This window comes from Panthera tigris, chromosome B4 (genome assembly GCF_018350195.1).
Source record: "Panthera tigris isolate Pti1 chromosome B4, P.tigris_Pti1_mat1.1, whole genome shotgun sequence".
NCBI classification, from domain to species: Eukaryota; Metazoa; Chordata; class Mammalia; order Carnivora; family Felidae; genus Panthera; species Panthera tigris.
The window spans coordinates 20078305-20093548 of record NC_056666.1 but is presented as its reverse complement, the minus strand read 5'-3'; the positions used below and the strand labels follow the sequence as shown (position 1 = coordinate 20093548).

Sequence of the window (15244 nt, the reverse complement as noted above, 5' to 3'; positions counted from 1 at the left end):
GGGAGAACGGAGGACGATACCTACAGGGTACTGCATTTCTTTCTGATGTGATGAAAATGTTCTGACGTTGGCCATGATGATGATTATACATACCAATATACTAAAACCACTGAATTGTCACTTCAAGTGGGTGAATTGTATGGTATGTGAATTACATTTCAGTTAAGCTATTTAAAAAAAAAAAAGACAAAGGAGATCTTTGTGTACTATTCTGTAATAATCTCCAAAATGTTTTGTTAAATAAGAAAACAAGTCCAAGAAAAAAAAGAATTATCTCACATCTTAGATGTGACGGTAGTTACTTGAACCTCTAAGTGTGTTTAGGGTACCTCAGTAGCTCAGTCAAGCGTCTGACTCTTGATTTCAGCTCAGGTCATGATCTCGCAGGTTCGTGAGATCTAGCCCCACAATGGGCTCCATGCTGAGGATGTGAAGCCTGCTTGGGACTCTCTCTCCCTCTCTCTCTGCCCCTCCCCTGCTCGAACTCATTCATTCTGTCTCTCTCTCTGTCTCTGTCTCTCTCTCTCTCTCTCTCTCTCTCTCTCTCTCAAATAAGTTTAATAAATAAATAAAATTCATAGAACTATGTGACAAAAGAGAAAAAGATAATTAAATCTTTAAAAAACACAATAGAAATTGAGAGAGAAGAAGGATTGTCACCAGAGTTGGTCACCCTGGTAGTGAACACCAGGAAGTCTTCAAGAAGAAAGTTACACCTGAGAGTACCTTGAAGGATGGTTTGGCTCTAGAGAGATAGATATTTAAGGGGAGGGTTGATGAAGAAAGGAAAATCGTTTCAGGCAATGTTAAGGATGGCACAAAGTACAGGGTAGGGAAATTTCTGTCTGGGGGAGCATTAATTATTCAGTTCTGCTCAAAGGAAAGCTACCACAGGAAAGAGAACAGACCACAAATTGTGGATCTCTTTGCATGTCAGGTTAAGAATTAAACATTATATGGCGCCTGGGTGGCTCAGTCAGTTAAGTGGCCGACTTCGGCTCAGGTCATGATCTCACAGTCCATGAGTTCGAGCCCCGCGTCGGGCTCTGTGCTGACAGCTCGGAGCCTGGAGCCTGTTTCAGACTCTGTGACTCCCTCTCTCTGACCCTCCCCTGTTCATGCTCTGTCTCCCCGTCTCAAAAATAAATAAAACGTTAAAAAAAAAAAAAAAGAATTAAACATTATATAATCAGTGATGCGCCATGAAAGGAATCTGATCAGAACTCTGCTTTAGGGGTATTAATCTATAAAAATTATTAGTAAGTAGGAGTCCAGTTAGAAGGCTGTTACATTCATCCAGCCACAGGAGAATGAAGAACTAAGAGAGGAGGTGTGATTTGTGAGCAGGGAACAGACGGGGTTGACATCGTGGAGAGTGTAGCAGCTGGCGGGGGCGGGAGGCAAAGGTCCACAACTGGACTCGGGTCGTGAGCCTGGGTGACTGGGATGACAGTTCTATCAAGAAAAGGAAGCAAAAGCAGACAAGTCGGTTAGTTTGGTTTGAGGAACTAGGAGATCGCTAAAGAAGAGATTCAGTGGCAGTTAAAGAGGGCAGTCACGTAGCAGAGCGGAAGGAGAGCATCGCCCATGTCCTCATCTATACAACAAGAGATTTGGATTCCAAAGGCAGCATGTTACAGGGACTGAGAGACAAGATTTCAGAACCCAACTTGTCTGTGTTCAGCTACCCATTAGCCTTTTAATCTTGCGTATGTTCTCTATGCCCTGTGAGCCTCGGATTCTGTACAATGGGGGTAATATTACATACCTACCTACTATGGCTGCTGTGAGGAATACTTGTACAGACACATATCTTAGAACAACACTTGGTACAAAGAAAGCTTATTGCTATGTGGACGAAGGCCCTTTCGATCTGATGGCCCATTGTTGCTATGTGGTCAATTCTGTTATACTGCCCCTCCAAGGAAGAGGTCAGGACTAGACATACAGGTTAATCATTCCTTTTCAAAAGTGTTACTGAACCAGTGGCATGAGATACCAACGGAGAAAATGGAAAGAACATATGAATGGCAAGGATGGAATGTTGAGGAGCATTATATGGGGTGGGGGGTGGGATGGGCAGTGAAGGAACATTCAGAGAAAGAGAAAGCCAAAAGGAGTAGAAAAGACAGCTTAAGGGAAGATCACCTTCTGGAGTGGAGGCCACTTGAGCTCAGCATGAAGAATCATGGGACACAGCTGACAGACAGGGAGAAGGTGAAGAGGAAAGCAAAGGAAATTAGGGGCGCCGTGGTGGCTCAGTCGGTAACCGTCCAACTTCAGCCCAGGTCATGGTCTCCCAGTTCGTGAGTTTGAGCCCCGCGTCGGGCTGTGTGCTGACAGCTCAGAGCCTGGAGCCTGCTTCCGATTCTGTGTGTGTCTCTCTCTGCCCTTCCCTCCGCTCGCTCACACTCTGTCTCTCCCTCTCTCTCAAAAGTAAATAAACGTTAAAAAAAGAAAAAAAAAGAAAGAATGCAAAGGAAATTAATAGATGGAGCATAGTTCTGGGAAAATTCAAGAGGAAGGAAGATAATTTCTTTTGATTTGGGATAAGAGATAGGAAGGATATAAAGTGATGTAATCAGAATTTTGAGTTGAGAAAGTTGGAAGGCAAGGAGGCTCATGTTGGAGAACTTCCTTTTTTCTCGCGTTAAATAAGAAACAAGGTCATCTGGAAAGAGAGGAAGGTAGGGAATAAAATTGAAGAGTGTTTCTAAGTGGCTTTAAATATTTTCTCTAATTCTGTCCTTTGTATGAATGAAAAACAAATGACCCATGTCAATTATAATAGGTAGTATTTACTGAGACTTGAATATCTGCTTGGTATCCTGCTAAGAGCTTATTTCAAATTTAAAACCTAATAGGCAAATGGTATTACTAGCATTATCCACATACTACAGAGGGTAATTCTTGACACAAAGAAAGGATTGGAAATTGCTTAAGATCACCCAGCTAAGAAGAGGTGGGACCAAGATGAGTCTACCTGAGTTCTTAGCAATCAGGCTTTCTGAGGTTTTATTTTCAAATCTCATTAAAGCAGCGAAACATTGATTCAAGAATATGCATGCATTAATGGGATAGAATACAAAGTGTAGAAAAATAGTTCACGTATACAGTGGCACTAATTTTAATAAAGTTAACATTTCCTTTTAATTTTTTTAATGCTCATTTATTATTTTGAGAGACAGAGTGTGAGCAGGGGAGGGGCAGAGAGAGAGGGAGACACAGAATCCAAAGCAGGTTCCAGGCTCTGAGCTGTCAGCACAGAGCTCAACACGGGGCTCGAACTCACAAACCGCTAGATCATGACCTGAGCCAACGTCAGATGCTTAATCAACTGAACCACCCAGGCGCCCCTAAAGTTAACATTTCGAATAAGTGGGGAAAGGATGGCTTGATTGAAAATTCATTGGGCAATCAACCATTTTTAATTTTTTTAATTAATTTTGATCCTGTATTTTAAGAAATCAGAACAGTGTTGTCAGTGGCAGAGTAGAGATTAACTTAAGGGCAGAAGAGAACTTTCTGGGATAACAGGAACGTTCTATAATTTGATTAGAATTAGAATGGTTATATAGGTCCTTTTTTGGGGGGTCAAAACCCATTGAATTGTACATTTAAAATCTGTATATTGAATTGTATGTAAATTTTATATCAATTTAAAAAGAAATCCATATGTGGATCTCCAAGACATTGTTAAATGAAAAGCAAGGTATAGAACGAGACAAATGACGTGATACCATTTATACAGAGAACAAAGAAGTAACAGCGACCGAACGAAACTATTTCTGTGGCCCCTCACTCATGTACGTACGTCTCGTGGGTCTTGTGTTAGGAAGTATTTTCTTCTTCCTACTCTAGTGTTAGCCTACTGTGCTCTTGTGGTTTCTTGAATGCAAAGAAAAGATAGACTTTTATGTTAAAACATTAGTTGAATTTCTCCACCATTTATGATAGTCAAACGAAAGTTTCCTTGTTGCTTAACTAAATGAGTGGATGGATGAACGAGGGTCCTTCTAGGCCGAAGATTCAGTAAACCCGGTTCATTCACACGGACCTTATGTGAAATAGGTCACTTGACCTACAAGAGATATGTGGAAAGTAAGACTTCGTTGCCTTTATATTTTGGAACAGGTGACAACCAAAGCCAAGCAACTGAAGGATTCAGTTACCTGCTCCCCAGGTGAGTCAGTGCCCCCTTCGCCCCACTGAGCTAAAGTGACTTCTCCCACATAAATCCCTTTTCGTAAGGGTGGGTGCTAAGATGGACCTGATAAGTTTAAAAACCCTCAAAACCTAGTTCTTTGCTAGTACTGGGGGAGGGGCACGCAGGGGGGAACTCTCTGGACGCCACACAAACGCGCGGTGCACGGCTCGCCCACGCGGTCCACCCTGCCAGCACCACGCACATGGAGCCATCTTTCCGAATAGAGCCGCAGCTTTCCCAAGAACCCACATTTCTCAAAATATGTTTCCTCCAAGACTAACTGGAATTTTGCTAGAGTCTCCATGCTGTTTGCTTGGAACCAGGAAGAGAATACTTCCTAAAACCTTCTAACTTAATTTAAATACAAGTCCCAAAGACAGCAATGCAGGTGAGCAAACCCGGAGATCTCAAAAAGCCGTCCCCAGCAGGGATCCAATGTGGGGCTCTGCCGGCTTCAGGAAAGAAGGCATTTCCAGATTCCTGTTCTGCAAACACAATTCTTTGTTGTCACAGAGGCTAAAATGGGCAGTGAGAGGCCATGTGAAAAGGCCTTCCTGCAAGACACTCTGTGTGTTCTGGAAAAGGCAGTGTGGTGTAGACTGTGGCACAGATAGGGATCTTACTAGAGCATTGGGGGGGGGGGGGGGGGCGGGGGTAAAAAGTGACCAGAACAGGAGACGTATGGTTGAACATTCAGGGGCATCCCTGAGATGGCGCCTGAGAGCCAGTCCGTTTGCTCTTTACTGGCCAACGTGGTGGCACAGTGGCACTGGAAGCAGCCTGGAGCAGACAGCACGTCCCACCGCGTCGGTGGCTCACCTACAATGGTGTGAGCACAGCGCGAGTTTAGACAGATCCATTTTAGCTCCGCTAATGGAATGAGTCGTCCCAGTTCCGGATCGTAAAGAACATCCTTCCTTATCTAAAAAGTGTCCAAGAGCCACTTTGCATTCTTTGGCCACAACCTGATTCTGTACGTGGCCCTCAGTCCCTCAGAGCGTTGGAAAGGACAAAGGACAAGGAATCAGACAGAACTGGGTTCAAATCCCACCTGTGCTGCTCTCTGAGACTGATTTTTGCCATCCGTAGAATTAGGATAATGACACCTATCTTTCTAGAATAGCGTGAAAATTAAGCAGAATCGTAGGTACACAGCGCCTACCACACTGCTGTGTTGGTGACAGCTGCTGTTACTCTTGTCACCTGCACTGACCTTGCCATTCCATCTGTGTGATAAAGTGTGTCCTTCCTCACAGGAATGGTCAGACTCTCCGAACTCAAGTCAACAGCCCAGAATCCCCGGCCCACCAAGGCCGCCACGGCCTTGCCAGATGACATCATCACCCAGCGAGAAGATGCACGGCAGGCCGGGGAGGAAGACAAGGAGGACGAGCAGGAGGAGGAAGATGACGACGAGCAGGAGGCGGTGCTTCCGGAAAGCCGGCCACGGAGGCGGAGGCCGGCCAGGCCGCCTGAGGCGGCAAAGAGGGCGGAGCCCGAGGAGAAGTTCAGAGGAAAGAGGCAGAAGGACTTCGATATTTCAGAACAAAACGCATCCAGTGATGAGGAGAGCCAGAAGAAAGAGAGAACTCGTGCTGCCGAGGAGCCATGGACTCAGAGTCAACAGAAGCTTCTGGAATTAGCATTACAGCAGTACCCAAAGGGATCTTCGGACCGCTGGGACAAAATAGCCAAATGTGTCCCGTCTAAGAGTAAGGTGGGTGAGGCGGGGGAAGAACGAGACCTGCGCGGCCAGCTCCACCTAATTCCCCACCTTACGCACACCCCTCTAGCGACCGCTGTCTGCGTGACCGTCCGGTGCACTTCTAAGAGCAGGTTCAGTCTGTGCACCGGATTGATTAGTGTGTATGAATGAGGTCAAGATTCTAAGGAGACCATACAGACCGGTTGGTTTTCCTCAGAAAATTCCATGCATAGAGGATAAATTTCACCCACAACAAGCCCGCCAACCTTCTGGAGCATTCGCCCCAGTCTGGCAGTTTGAGAGGAGCACGGGGGTGGCTGGGCCGCACCCTCATCACTGGGGCAGCGGGAGCAGCCCTGGCGGCCGGCAGGCCCTCCCTCGGGCGGAGGCTCCCTTGAACCAGAGTCGGGGGGGGGGGGGGGTCTCCCTGCAGCTCTGCAAGGAGCCTTTACCCCAGGGCGAGCGCGTGGCGGCCCGTGTCATGCTGGTCATCGGGTCCACAGTGCACATCACTCTGGACTCAGCAGCTGCACCAGACTGGCGAGGCCCTGGCGGCGGGGGTGGGGGCCCGGGGAAGGGATGACATTTAGGATTCAACCCACCCTGCAGCCTTGACTGTTTGTACTTTAAGTCTTCTCCCTGTTTTCGGCTCTCGGTATCTGCTTACAAACCCCCACAGGTAGTTCCCAGCTAAGCGGGCAGACGGGGTGCCCCACAGAGAGCCAGCGCTCACCCCAGCCTTTGCCTTCCGTCTGCCAGTTCATGCTGCGGGGCTCACGGTGTGAGCTTTCCCACTCGGGCCTTTCTCGAAACACACACCATCTCCCGAGTTTCTTCCCTCCTCGCTATACTCTCAATCTGAGGCACCAATGAACGCGGAGAAATCAGAAGAACGAGTCTCTTCTGCCTCCTGTGCCTGTCACTCAGTAGCCTCTGGGCACATTGATGTTCATTTACATTCTTATTTTTTTTTAATTGAAATTCTATGTTGGAAAATCTAGCTTGTGGCCATAAATGTCCCCATGTGTACAGGTCTAGTTATCTATCACCTACTTTAAAATGATGAAGTTGAGAATTCCCGGGGAGAAAAATAAACCATTAGCAGTTGATCTATTTGAGAAACACAGATTCTCCCAGCCTCTCCAACTGGTTTGCCAGAAGTAATTATTTTCCCTGAATTTCCCTAGCATCTGTCAGGACACAGGCATCTACATGCGTGATGAATTGACATTGGCTTAAAATGAAGGAGCTGGAACCGTGGATTCCTAAGGATAGAACATTCAGAAACTCACTGCCTCAGGGTTTGGAAACCCTCCCGTTTGAACCGGACACGAGCAGCCCTTTTATTGTCCCGCAAGTGTTCCCCTTAAGCCTTGACATTGGAACCAGTTCCCGGAGAGGTGGCCTGCTGACTCGTCTGCTGGGGAGCGAGTCCCTATACGTGGCCCGCAAGCCGCTGGCGATGCTGGGCCTGAAGGAGGGGACTTTGCCTGAGGCCTGCGGCTCAGCGCTCTGGGTCGCCGTGGTCCCCGGTGAAGTCCCCGCATCATGCCCGGGGCCTCACCGGTGGGCAGCACAGCTATTAAGAAAAGGCTGGTATTTTAAAGACTGACCCCATGCGCGTGATCGTTGGGGATCCAGAGAGGCACTTCTAGAAGCATCCCTCATACCACTCCTGAGCTAGAACCCTAGGAAGAGCATGAGCACCCACTCTGTGTCCCCGGCTGATAGAAGCATCTGCCAGGGAGCAGCGATCATGTTGCCCTAGACCTTAAGTTAGTGAAGGCTTCCAACGCCTCGGAGGGGAGTATCTCTTGGCCAGAAACGGGAACGGACTCTGGAAAGTACCTCATGATGGACAGGAGAGCGTGAGGCCCCCCAGCACCGCCCGCCTCTGCTCTAGGCCCCACTCCTCGCCCCCAGCGGCCACGGCCACGGGCAGGATCTGGGCGGCCCACTCCCCGCCACGGTCCTGGGGGCTGGGCCGACACGGCCACCACGGGAGGGTCCCCACGGCCCCTTAAGGAGAGGCAAACCCAGATGGAATAACAGGGCGGCCGGCCGGCCTCAAGTTGTCCGCTTGCTCTGACGGGACGCGCGATGACAGGGAAATGTGAAAGCTGCTCGTTATCGTTAGCGAGTTGAGAGGCATCATCGTGATGCCCGTGGTGTGCCTCACACGCAGCAGCACGGGCCCCTCACGCCAGCGGCCCACGCTGCACCTCACAGGACTGCCACCGGCCCGGGGGCACCCGGCAGCACGTGGGCCCCGGCCGGCGGGGGCCCTGGCGTGTGCGCGTGGGCCCATGTGTGCGGGCCGCGGGGCTCGTCCAGCCGGTTGCAGGCCGGCCGTGGGCAGAGCGGACGCTCACGAGGCCGCCTCCCCGCACAGGCCGCGGCTGAAGCCCACGACGCTCACGCTGATCTGTGGAAATAACCGTTTCACCTCTCTTTTTCTCTTCCTGCAGGAAGACTGTATCGCTAGATACAAGTTGCTGGTTGAACTGGTCCAAAAGAAAAAACAAGCTAAAAGCTGAATATTCTGGAAGATGATGTTCACCTTCATTTTCCAAAACGATTATTTTAAAAGTCTTATGCAGAAATTTGCATTTTGTACCTCAACCTTTCTATACGTCATGTGCCTTAGTAAAAAAAAAAAAAAAAAAAAAAAATTAAAAAAGTTTTTAAAATGTTGTGCTATATTGTTTAAACAAAGACTATGTTACAGGAGAAAAAGTATTCCGGTATTTTACAGATAATTTTCCCTCTCATCATCACAAAGTTATTTCCCTGCGAACAAACTGAAAAGTGCTAACAATCGGCAAGTACAGGATTTTGAAGGAACAAATGAGCGAACATGTAAGAATTAAAACTTAATGTGCTTTGGGGCACCTGGGTGGCTCAGGTCACAATCCCAGGGTTGTGGGATCGAGCCCCACATCGGGCTCTGCGCTGAGTGTGGAGCCTGCTTACAGCTCACACTGTCTCTCTCTCCCTCCCACGCCCCCCACCCCGAAAAAACCTAATGTGCTTCTGTGAGTCAGAAGCACACGGGTTAACGAGCTCATTGGTAGCTGGAGGCAGGTGCTTGGGGAGAAAAGCGGGCTCACTTCTGAGCTAGCCGGCTGGCTGAGAAGAGTGTGAGGTTATCTCAGTTAGATGCATCTAGAAGAAAACTCCGTGTCGATGAACAAGGATACAAGGTGACAAAGGCAGCCTAGTCCAGTTCGGGCTGCTTGGGAGGAACGCGTTCCCCACTGCAAGACCTTCCAGGGGACACGTGGGACACGCGGGAGAGGTGGTAGGGACCCGTGAGGTTGGGTCCTGGCTTTCGACAGCCGAAGTCACTGTTCTGTGCCGGTTTCTGCTGCCTGTCACCATCCGCCGAACGCTGCCTTCCGAAGCTCCCGTCATTGGGTCAGGGCTGGCACACGGTTTGCTAAGTGCGAACCGTCTGAACTCGGAAAGCATTACGATCACGAGGACACATTTAAGGGAGGGACTTGAGAAAACATCTGTGAAGAGATCACTTCTCTCTAAGGACTGAAATAAGATTCATTTCCTGCAGGAAAGTCTGGTGGCAGCGGCCCCACTGGCCCCATAGCCGTTCACCCCCCGCGCAGGTCGCGCCACCAGGGAAACTGAAATGCGAAAAAAGGGCAGGTTACCAACTAACCGGCTCCGTGGTCATTTGGTTTTCACAAACTAAGCCCCGTCCAGCCCCGTCCCAGTCAGGTCACTGCTCTGTCCTGGGCTGGGGGACGGGCGGGCGTGGAGAGGAGTGGGGGGCCGGTGCTGTCACTGTGTCGTCCCGGCCGTGCTGGCCACCCTCCCCGACAGCGAACCTGAGCTCCACAGGCCACCGGGACGGCCCCGCCACCAACGGCTGCTCCCCCAGGGCTCGTTCCCGAAGCCGTGGGGCCGTCGCTGCATTTGTCGCGGGCCACAGCTCACCTCCCCGTTCACCTGGGGGGCTGCACGAGTAAAACGTGCATGGAGGGAAACAAAGGAGAGAACGAGTCCGTCCTGGCTTCATTCCGGGACCGGGACCACTCATCTCTGAGTCCGGCTTCAGGCCTGGCTTTCATGCAGCCTGGTGGTCCAGCTTAGCCGGTCTGTGGGTCCGTGAGCGTCTGTGGGTCCGTGAGCGTGAAAGCACGCCCCTTACTTGCAGTACTTGGGGTTCCTGTCACACATACCCCCAGACCGCGTTACAAGTGTCCTGGGCTCCCAGGGTGGGGAGAGCAGCCCACAGGGCTCCAAACATGCCCGATGATATCGCAACCGAGATAGAATGGCCTCTTTTCTAGACTCAAGGAAATAAGTCTAGCATGGCTTTCTACGCATGACTGTTCTGCCTACTAACTTCTTTAGAAAGAAGTCAGCGGCGCCTGGGTGGCTCAGCTGAAGTGTCCGACTCCTGATTTCGGCTCAGGTCATGATCTCGTGGTTCGTGAGTTCTAGCTCCTGCTATCAGCATGGAGCCTGCTTGGGATTCTCGCTCTCTCTCAAAAGAAATAAGCTTCAAAAAAAAAAGGAAGTCAGAAAGGAGCCCTTCCTTCAGGAGACTCTGGAAGCCGTCAAGTTGTGTTGAAGTCGGCGGGCCAGTGGGCAGGCCAGAGCTCAGTGACACACGGGAGACCCATGGGGTTCAGTTTGAACAAGGTCACGGCCCAGAAAGCAAGGGAGCCTCCAAGAAGAACGCACTACACAGATCACGGGGAGGGGGTAAAGCGCTCGGCAATACCAGCCGGCCGCCCCTTCCCACGCCGCCTTCTCCAGGCCGGGCTCCCCAGAGATGCGCTCCCCTTTCCAGAGCCGCCTTAGCTGTTGGAGCTCCAAGGCCAAGCTGTGTGACATCAGGTGCCTCAGTTTACCTCTTTGTCTCCGTGCCTCAACTAGAAAAATAGGAAATAACGGTAGCTGCTCCGTAGGTTGTTACGATGATAAAGCTAGATAATGCGTGTAAAACCTTTACATGCTGAGAGTAGCACTCTTTATCTGACCAGCCAGACTTCTGTTTCCATCACTTCAAGTGGCTGTTGATGCGTTAGCAGGGCTGATGGGCCCGACGGGGTGCACGGCCCCTCATGTCCTGCGGTTCCTAGTCCCGGGGGTCCCCGCTCGCCGGGTATACTCGCAGGAGCCTGGGACCCCGGCAAAATCTATTTTGATTGTGTAGTTTTCAGGGAGCGAGTCCACACGTTTCACTAGGTGCCCCCCCCCCCCCCCCCCCCCCCCGTCTCTCGCCCGAAAAAGCCTCTTTCCAGCCTGTGCCGCAGTATTTATCCTGACGCGGCCCAGGGAGGGCCACAGTGGGACAAGGAGAAGCCTCAGACTTGTGAACCGGGGCGTCCGTCTCCTGCCCCGAACACGCAGGTGTGAGTGTGTGCGCAGCCTCACGGGAAGGGAACGGCCTTCAGAGCAGCGGCCGCCTGGCCCCGGCCCCCATCTCGTCCTCGGATACGGTCTAGGGAAAGGGCGGAGGCTCAGAGTCAAAAGACCCGCGTCGGAATCTTGGGTCAAGTGCAGTGAGCGAGGGGGGAACCGGGCCACGAAGACGGGGGTTTGGAAGGAGGCGGGGGGGGACCCGGCAGAGGGTGTGGAGACCGGGCTTGAGGCACAGGATTCCGTTTTGACTCTTCGAGGTCCACACGCCCATTCAGACCCCAGCAGAGGACAACCAGCCGCGCCGACCCCAGTCCGTTCCTGTTGGGTTGGGAAAGCCCTGGGCTGGCAGAGGACACATCCCCTGAGGACGCCGTGTCACCAGCCCCGCACGGCCAGGCGGAGCCCGCGAGGGAGCTCCAGTGATTTAGGTGGACCTTCTCCACTGGGGCAAAAACCCCCCAGCTACAGTTCTCTCAACCGTGATAGCACCTTTTTGGGTTTTTTGTTTTGTTTTGTTTTGTTTTGTTTAGTTTAGTTATTTTGAGAGAGACAGAGCAGGGGAGGGGCAGAGACAAAGGGAGAGCGAGAATCCCAAGCAGGCTCCACGCTGTCGGCACAAGCGTCCGAGGTGGGGCTCGAACCCACGAACTGCAGGATCACGACCTGAGCCGAAACCAAGAGTCGGATGCCTGACCAACTGAGCCACCCAGGTGCCCCAATAGCACCCACTTTTAAAGGCCGCTCCCGTGTTCTCGGGTTTTTCCTCACAAAAGCCCCGACTGGCTGCCCGGCTTCAGCCCAGCTCCCGCCTGCAACAGGTGCCCAGGGGCGTCGAGCCACCTGCGCTGTGCCTCACCGGCTTTATTTCTAGAAACCAGACAGACGGCTCTGCTTCGGTTTCTCGCACGCGACGTGCTGCTTTCTGTGGAACTTGTACGGGAACGACCTAGAGGTCCTGCGCGAGCCTCCCGCCAGACGTCCCAACCCCGCTCGGGGACGAGCTTTCCCAACAGAAACACTGCAGCCAGCGGGTTTACTCTGCCGTGGGTTTGTGTTTTCAAATTCCCTGCTTGGTTTTAGAGGCAGATGATGATAAGCTTTCTACCATAAATGTCTTGGGATAACCTAAAAACACGCCTCTCACCTCGGGCCCGCTTGCTGTCGGGTGCCAGTTCCTCCCCCCAGACCACGTCCACCTACTCCTTTGAAAGCGGAGACCTAATCCCTCTAAATGACCAACTATTTCATTCCTGCTTGTTTCTGCAGAGTATGTTTTTGTAGTTGTTTTAGCATTTAGGTTTTTCCCCCAGAATCTAAAGGGCACAGTTTAAATTCTGATATTCTAGCCACACGGTCCCAAGTGGCCCAGGACAGTTCCAGTTTACAGCTGACTCAATACACCCATTTTGGACAGTGTGTAACATGGTCACGGGTCCATGTGTGATTGCTAACAGATGGCTGATCCCAAAGACCCTGAGGGATTCTGAATTCCTCCGAAGAGGACAGACAGCGAGGAGACTTCGGCATGCGTTTGGTTTGCCTTTGCCTTCGAAAGTCCCAAGGGTGTGTTGATCCCGACCCCCAGTACCTCCCAAGGCACCCCACCCCACTCAGGGGAAACTGAGGCACGGGACACACCTGAGTCAGAGTCCAGACGGACCAGGGACTCCTGCAACTGGCTCTCGTGGTCCCAGTGCCTTCGAGAGAGGGCCGAGGTTGTATCCGGAGGCTGAGGGGCAGGGAGGCCTCAGGGTGGGTCCAAGCGACCACAGTGGCTTAGATGAGTCAGTATTAGTCATTGGTCAAAACAGAGTTTGACATCCCATCCTAAATTTATTTAAAAATGTTATTTTTAATGTTCATTTTTGAGAGAGAGAGAGAGAGTGCTAGTGGGGGAGGGGCAGAGAGAGAGGGAGACACAGAATCTGAAACAGGCTCCAGGCTCCGAGCGGTCAGCACAGAGCCCCACGCGGGGCTCCAATCACGAGATACCGACCAGAGCGGAAGCGGGTCGCTTAAGGACTGGGCCACCCGGGGTCCCCGCACCCCAGCCCCCCATGCCCCCCACCGGGTCCTACATTTTGAAGTTCCTTCCCACCAAATGGTCCTAAAATAAAGCCAGCTTTCCAAGCAACAGGCTGAAAATAAGCGCCGTTGTCTCCGGCCCAGGGTCCCGTGTAACCTCACTCGCTCTCTGCACACGGAGCAGGGTGCCCCGGGCGGGGCCGGTTTGGCCACAGGTCCCAGGAGGAGGCCCCTTTCTAGACTGTAAAGGCGGCGGGTGGTGGCATGGGTCTGTCACGCAAACATGCGGAGGCGGCCCTTTCTTTTCAGCCGCTTGTGGCAGTAAACGGCCCGGCTTCCCCTGCGGGAGCCACACGCCGCTCCACCTGTAGCTCGGGGGGTCACCGCGGGGCTGGCCTGGAAGCCACCCCACTGTCTTGGCAACAGTCCCAGTCTCCTGTCTGAGCAAACGACTTGGCCTTCAGCCTCGGACTTTATTCACCGGGGAGCTAAATTAACACGCTGTAAAACTGAGCGGCTCCGAGTATTTTCCTCGGGTCGGGTGGGGAAAAAAGAGCGGCTTCACGTAGAACAGAAACAGGGCGACCACTCCATCAGTGTGACTCCCAGGCGGAAACTCCTAGTGCCTCAAACAGCAGGGGTCCTAAAGGGAGCTGAGGCCCAGCGCTGTGCCCTCCCCCACTGGGGGGTGGGGCGGACTCCCGCCTCCTTCCGCCCCTGCCCCCCGCCCCCCCCCCACCCTGCACCTTGCGCTGCTCCTGGATCGAAGCCGTTCTCACATCCCACTCCCTGCCTCGCACCCTCTGTGTATCCTCACAGCTCTTCCAGGAGTGGAGGGAAAACACACACTCCGTTGTTTCCCTCTTGCCTTCGCGACCTGTAACGAACAAGCCAGGGGTGTAAGGGTCCCCGGGGCGGTGTCTCCTGAAGTGTTACATGAGTTTAACTCAGTCAAGCCCATCTTCGGTCACCGCCATTTAAACAGAATCCGAAGTCTCGCAAAATGAAATTGACCAAGATGGGCAGTGAGGGAGTCTTTCCCTTCCTTACTCGGTAGGTAGGTCTCGAGTTATAAAGGAAATGACCAGTCGGTTAGGTTTTGTTTTCCACCATTATTTAAAAAAAATTTTTTTTTAATTGGAAAATTTGAGATAGTATTGAATTGTTTATTCCAAACTATCTTAGTTCCAATCTGTTTCACGAAGGAAGATGTTACTGCAACCAAGAGTAGAGGTCTCTAGATATTAGCACCTTGTCTCCCTAAGAGGCTTGGCTTAAGAAATTCCTATCGGAGGGGTGCCTGCGACCGACTTTGGCTCAGGTCATGATCTCACCGTTTGTGAGTTTGAGCCTCGCATCGGGCTCGGTGCTGAGACAGCCAGGAACCAACTTGAGATTCTCTCTCTCCCTCTCTCTCTCCGCCCCTCCCCTGCTCACTCTCTCTTTCTCTCAAAATAAATAAATAAACTTAAAAAATAAAAAATAAATAAAAAATAAAAAGGAAATGCCTACTGGAAATCTCTTGGGCTAAGAGGAGATCTATCCTGTTATGTTAAAACTGGCATTTAAGAATTAGATGTGGACATCTTTGCCTGGGGTGGTCTAACCAGGAGGGGGTGGGGGGGGGGCAGATTCTGGCCAAAGGTGGGACAGGAAGGCAGGCAGTGGGAGGTACCGGTGACAGTGAACCCAAACTGGTTTTGATCCTCAAACTGTTGGGCCCCCCCACCCTCCACCTCCTCAGCACCCAAGAAACCTGCTCATTTCCAGCAAGCTACAGGGGGCCTGGGGACATGCCACTTTCCCTAAGAGCAAAGCCTGTGGGCGGGCAAGGGCAGGGCCACGGGCCACACCCCTGCCAAGGTGCGTGTCTCTAAGCCTGTTTGGTATCATTTTCCTGGTCTTGGGTTGGACAT

General features: G+C 51.6%; 1 protein-coding gene across 1 annotated transcript in view; it reads left to right on the top strand.

Moving 5' to 3' along the window:
* Nucleotides 1–8555, top strand: part of DNAJC1 (DnaJ heat shock protein family (Hsp40) member C1) — a 218669-nt gene extending 210114 nt beyond the window's left edge. Inside the window, exons 10-12 of the mRNA XM_007081343.3 lie at nucleotides 4135–4183; nucleotides 5464–5924; nucleotides 8381–8555. Coding sequence (XP_007081405.2) covers nucleotides 4135–4183; nucleotides 5464–5924; nucleotides 8381–8449 — 579 coding nt within the window. The 3' untranslated portion in view covers nucleotides 8450–8555. The remainder of the gene's footprint in view (nucleotides 1–4134; nucleotides 4184–5463; nucleotides 5925–8380) is intronic.
* Nucleotides 8556–15244: the final 6689 nt, after the last annotated feature.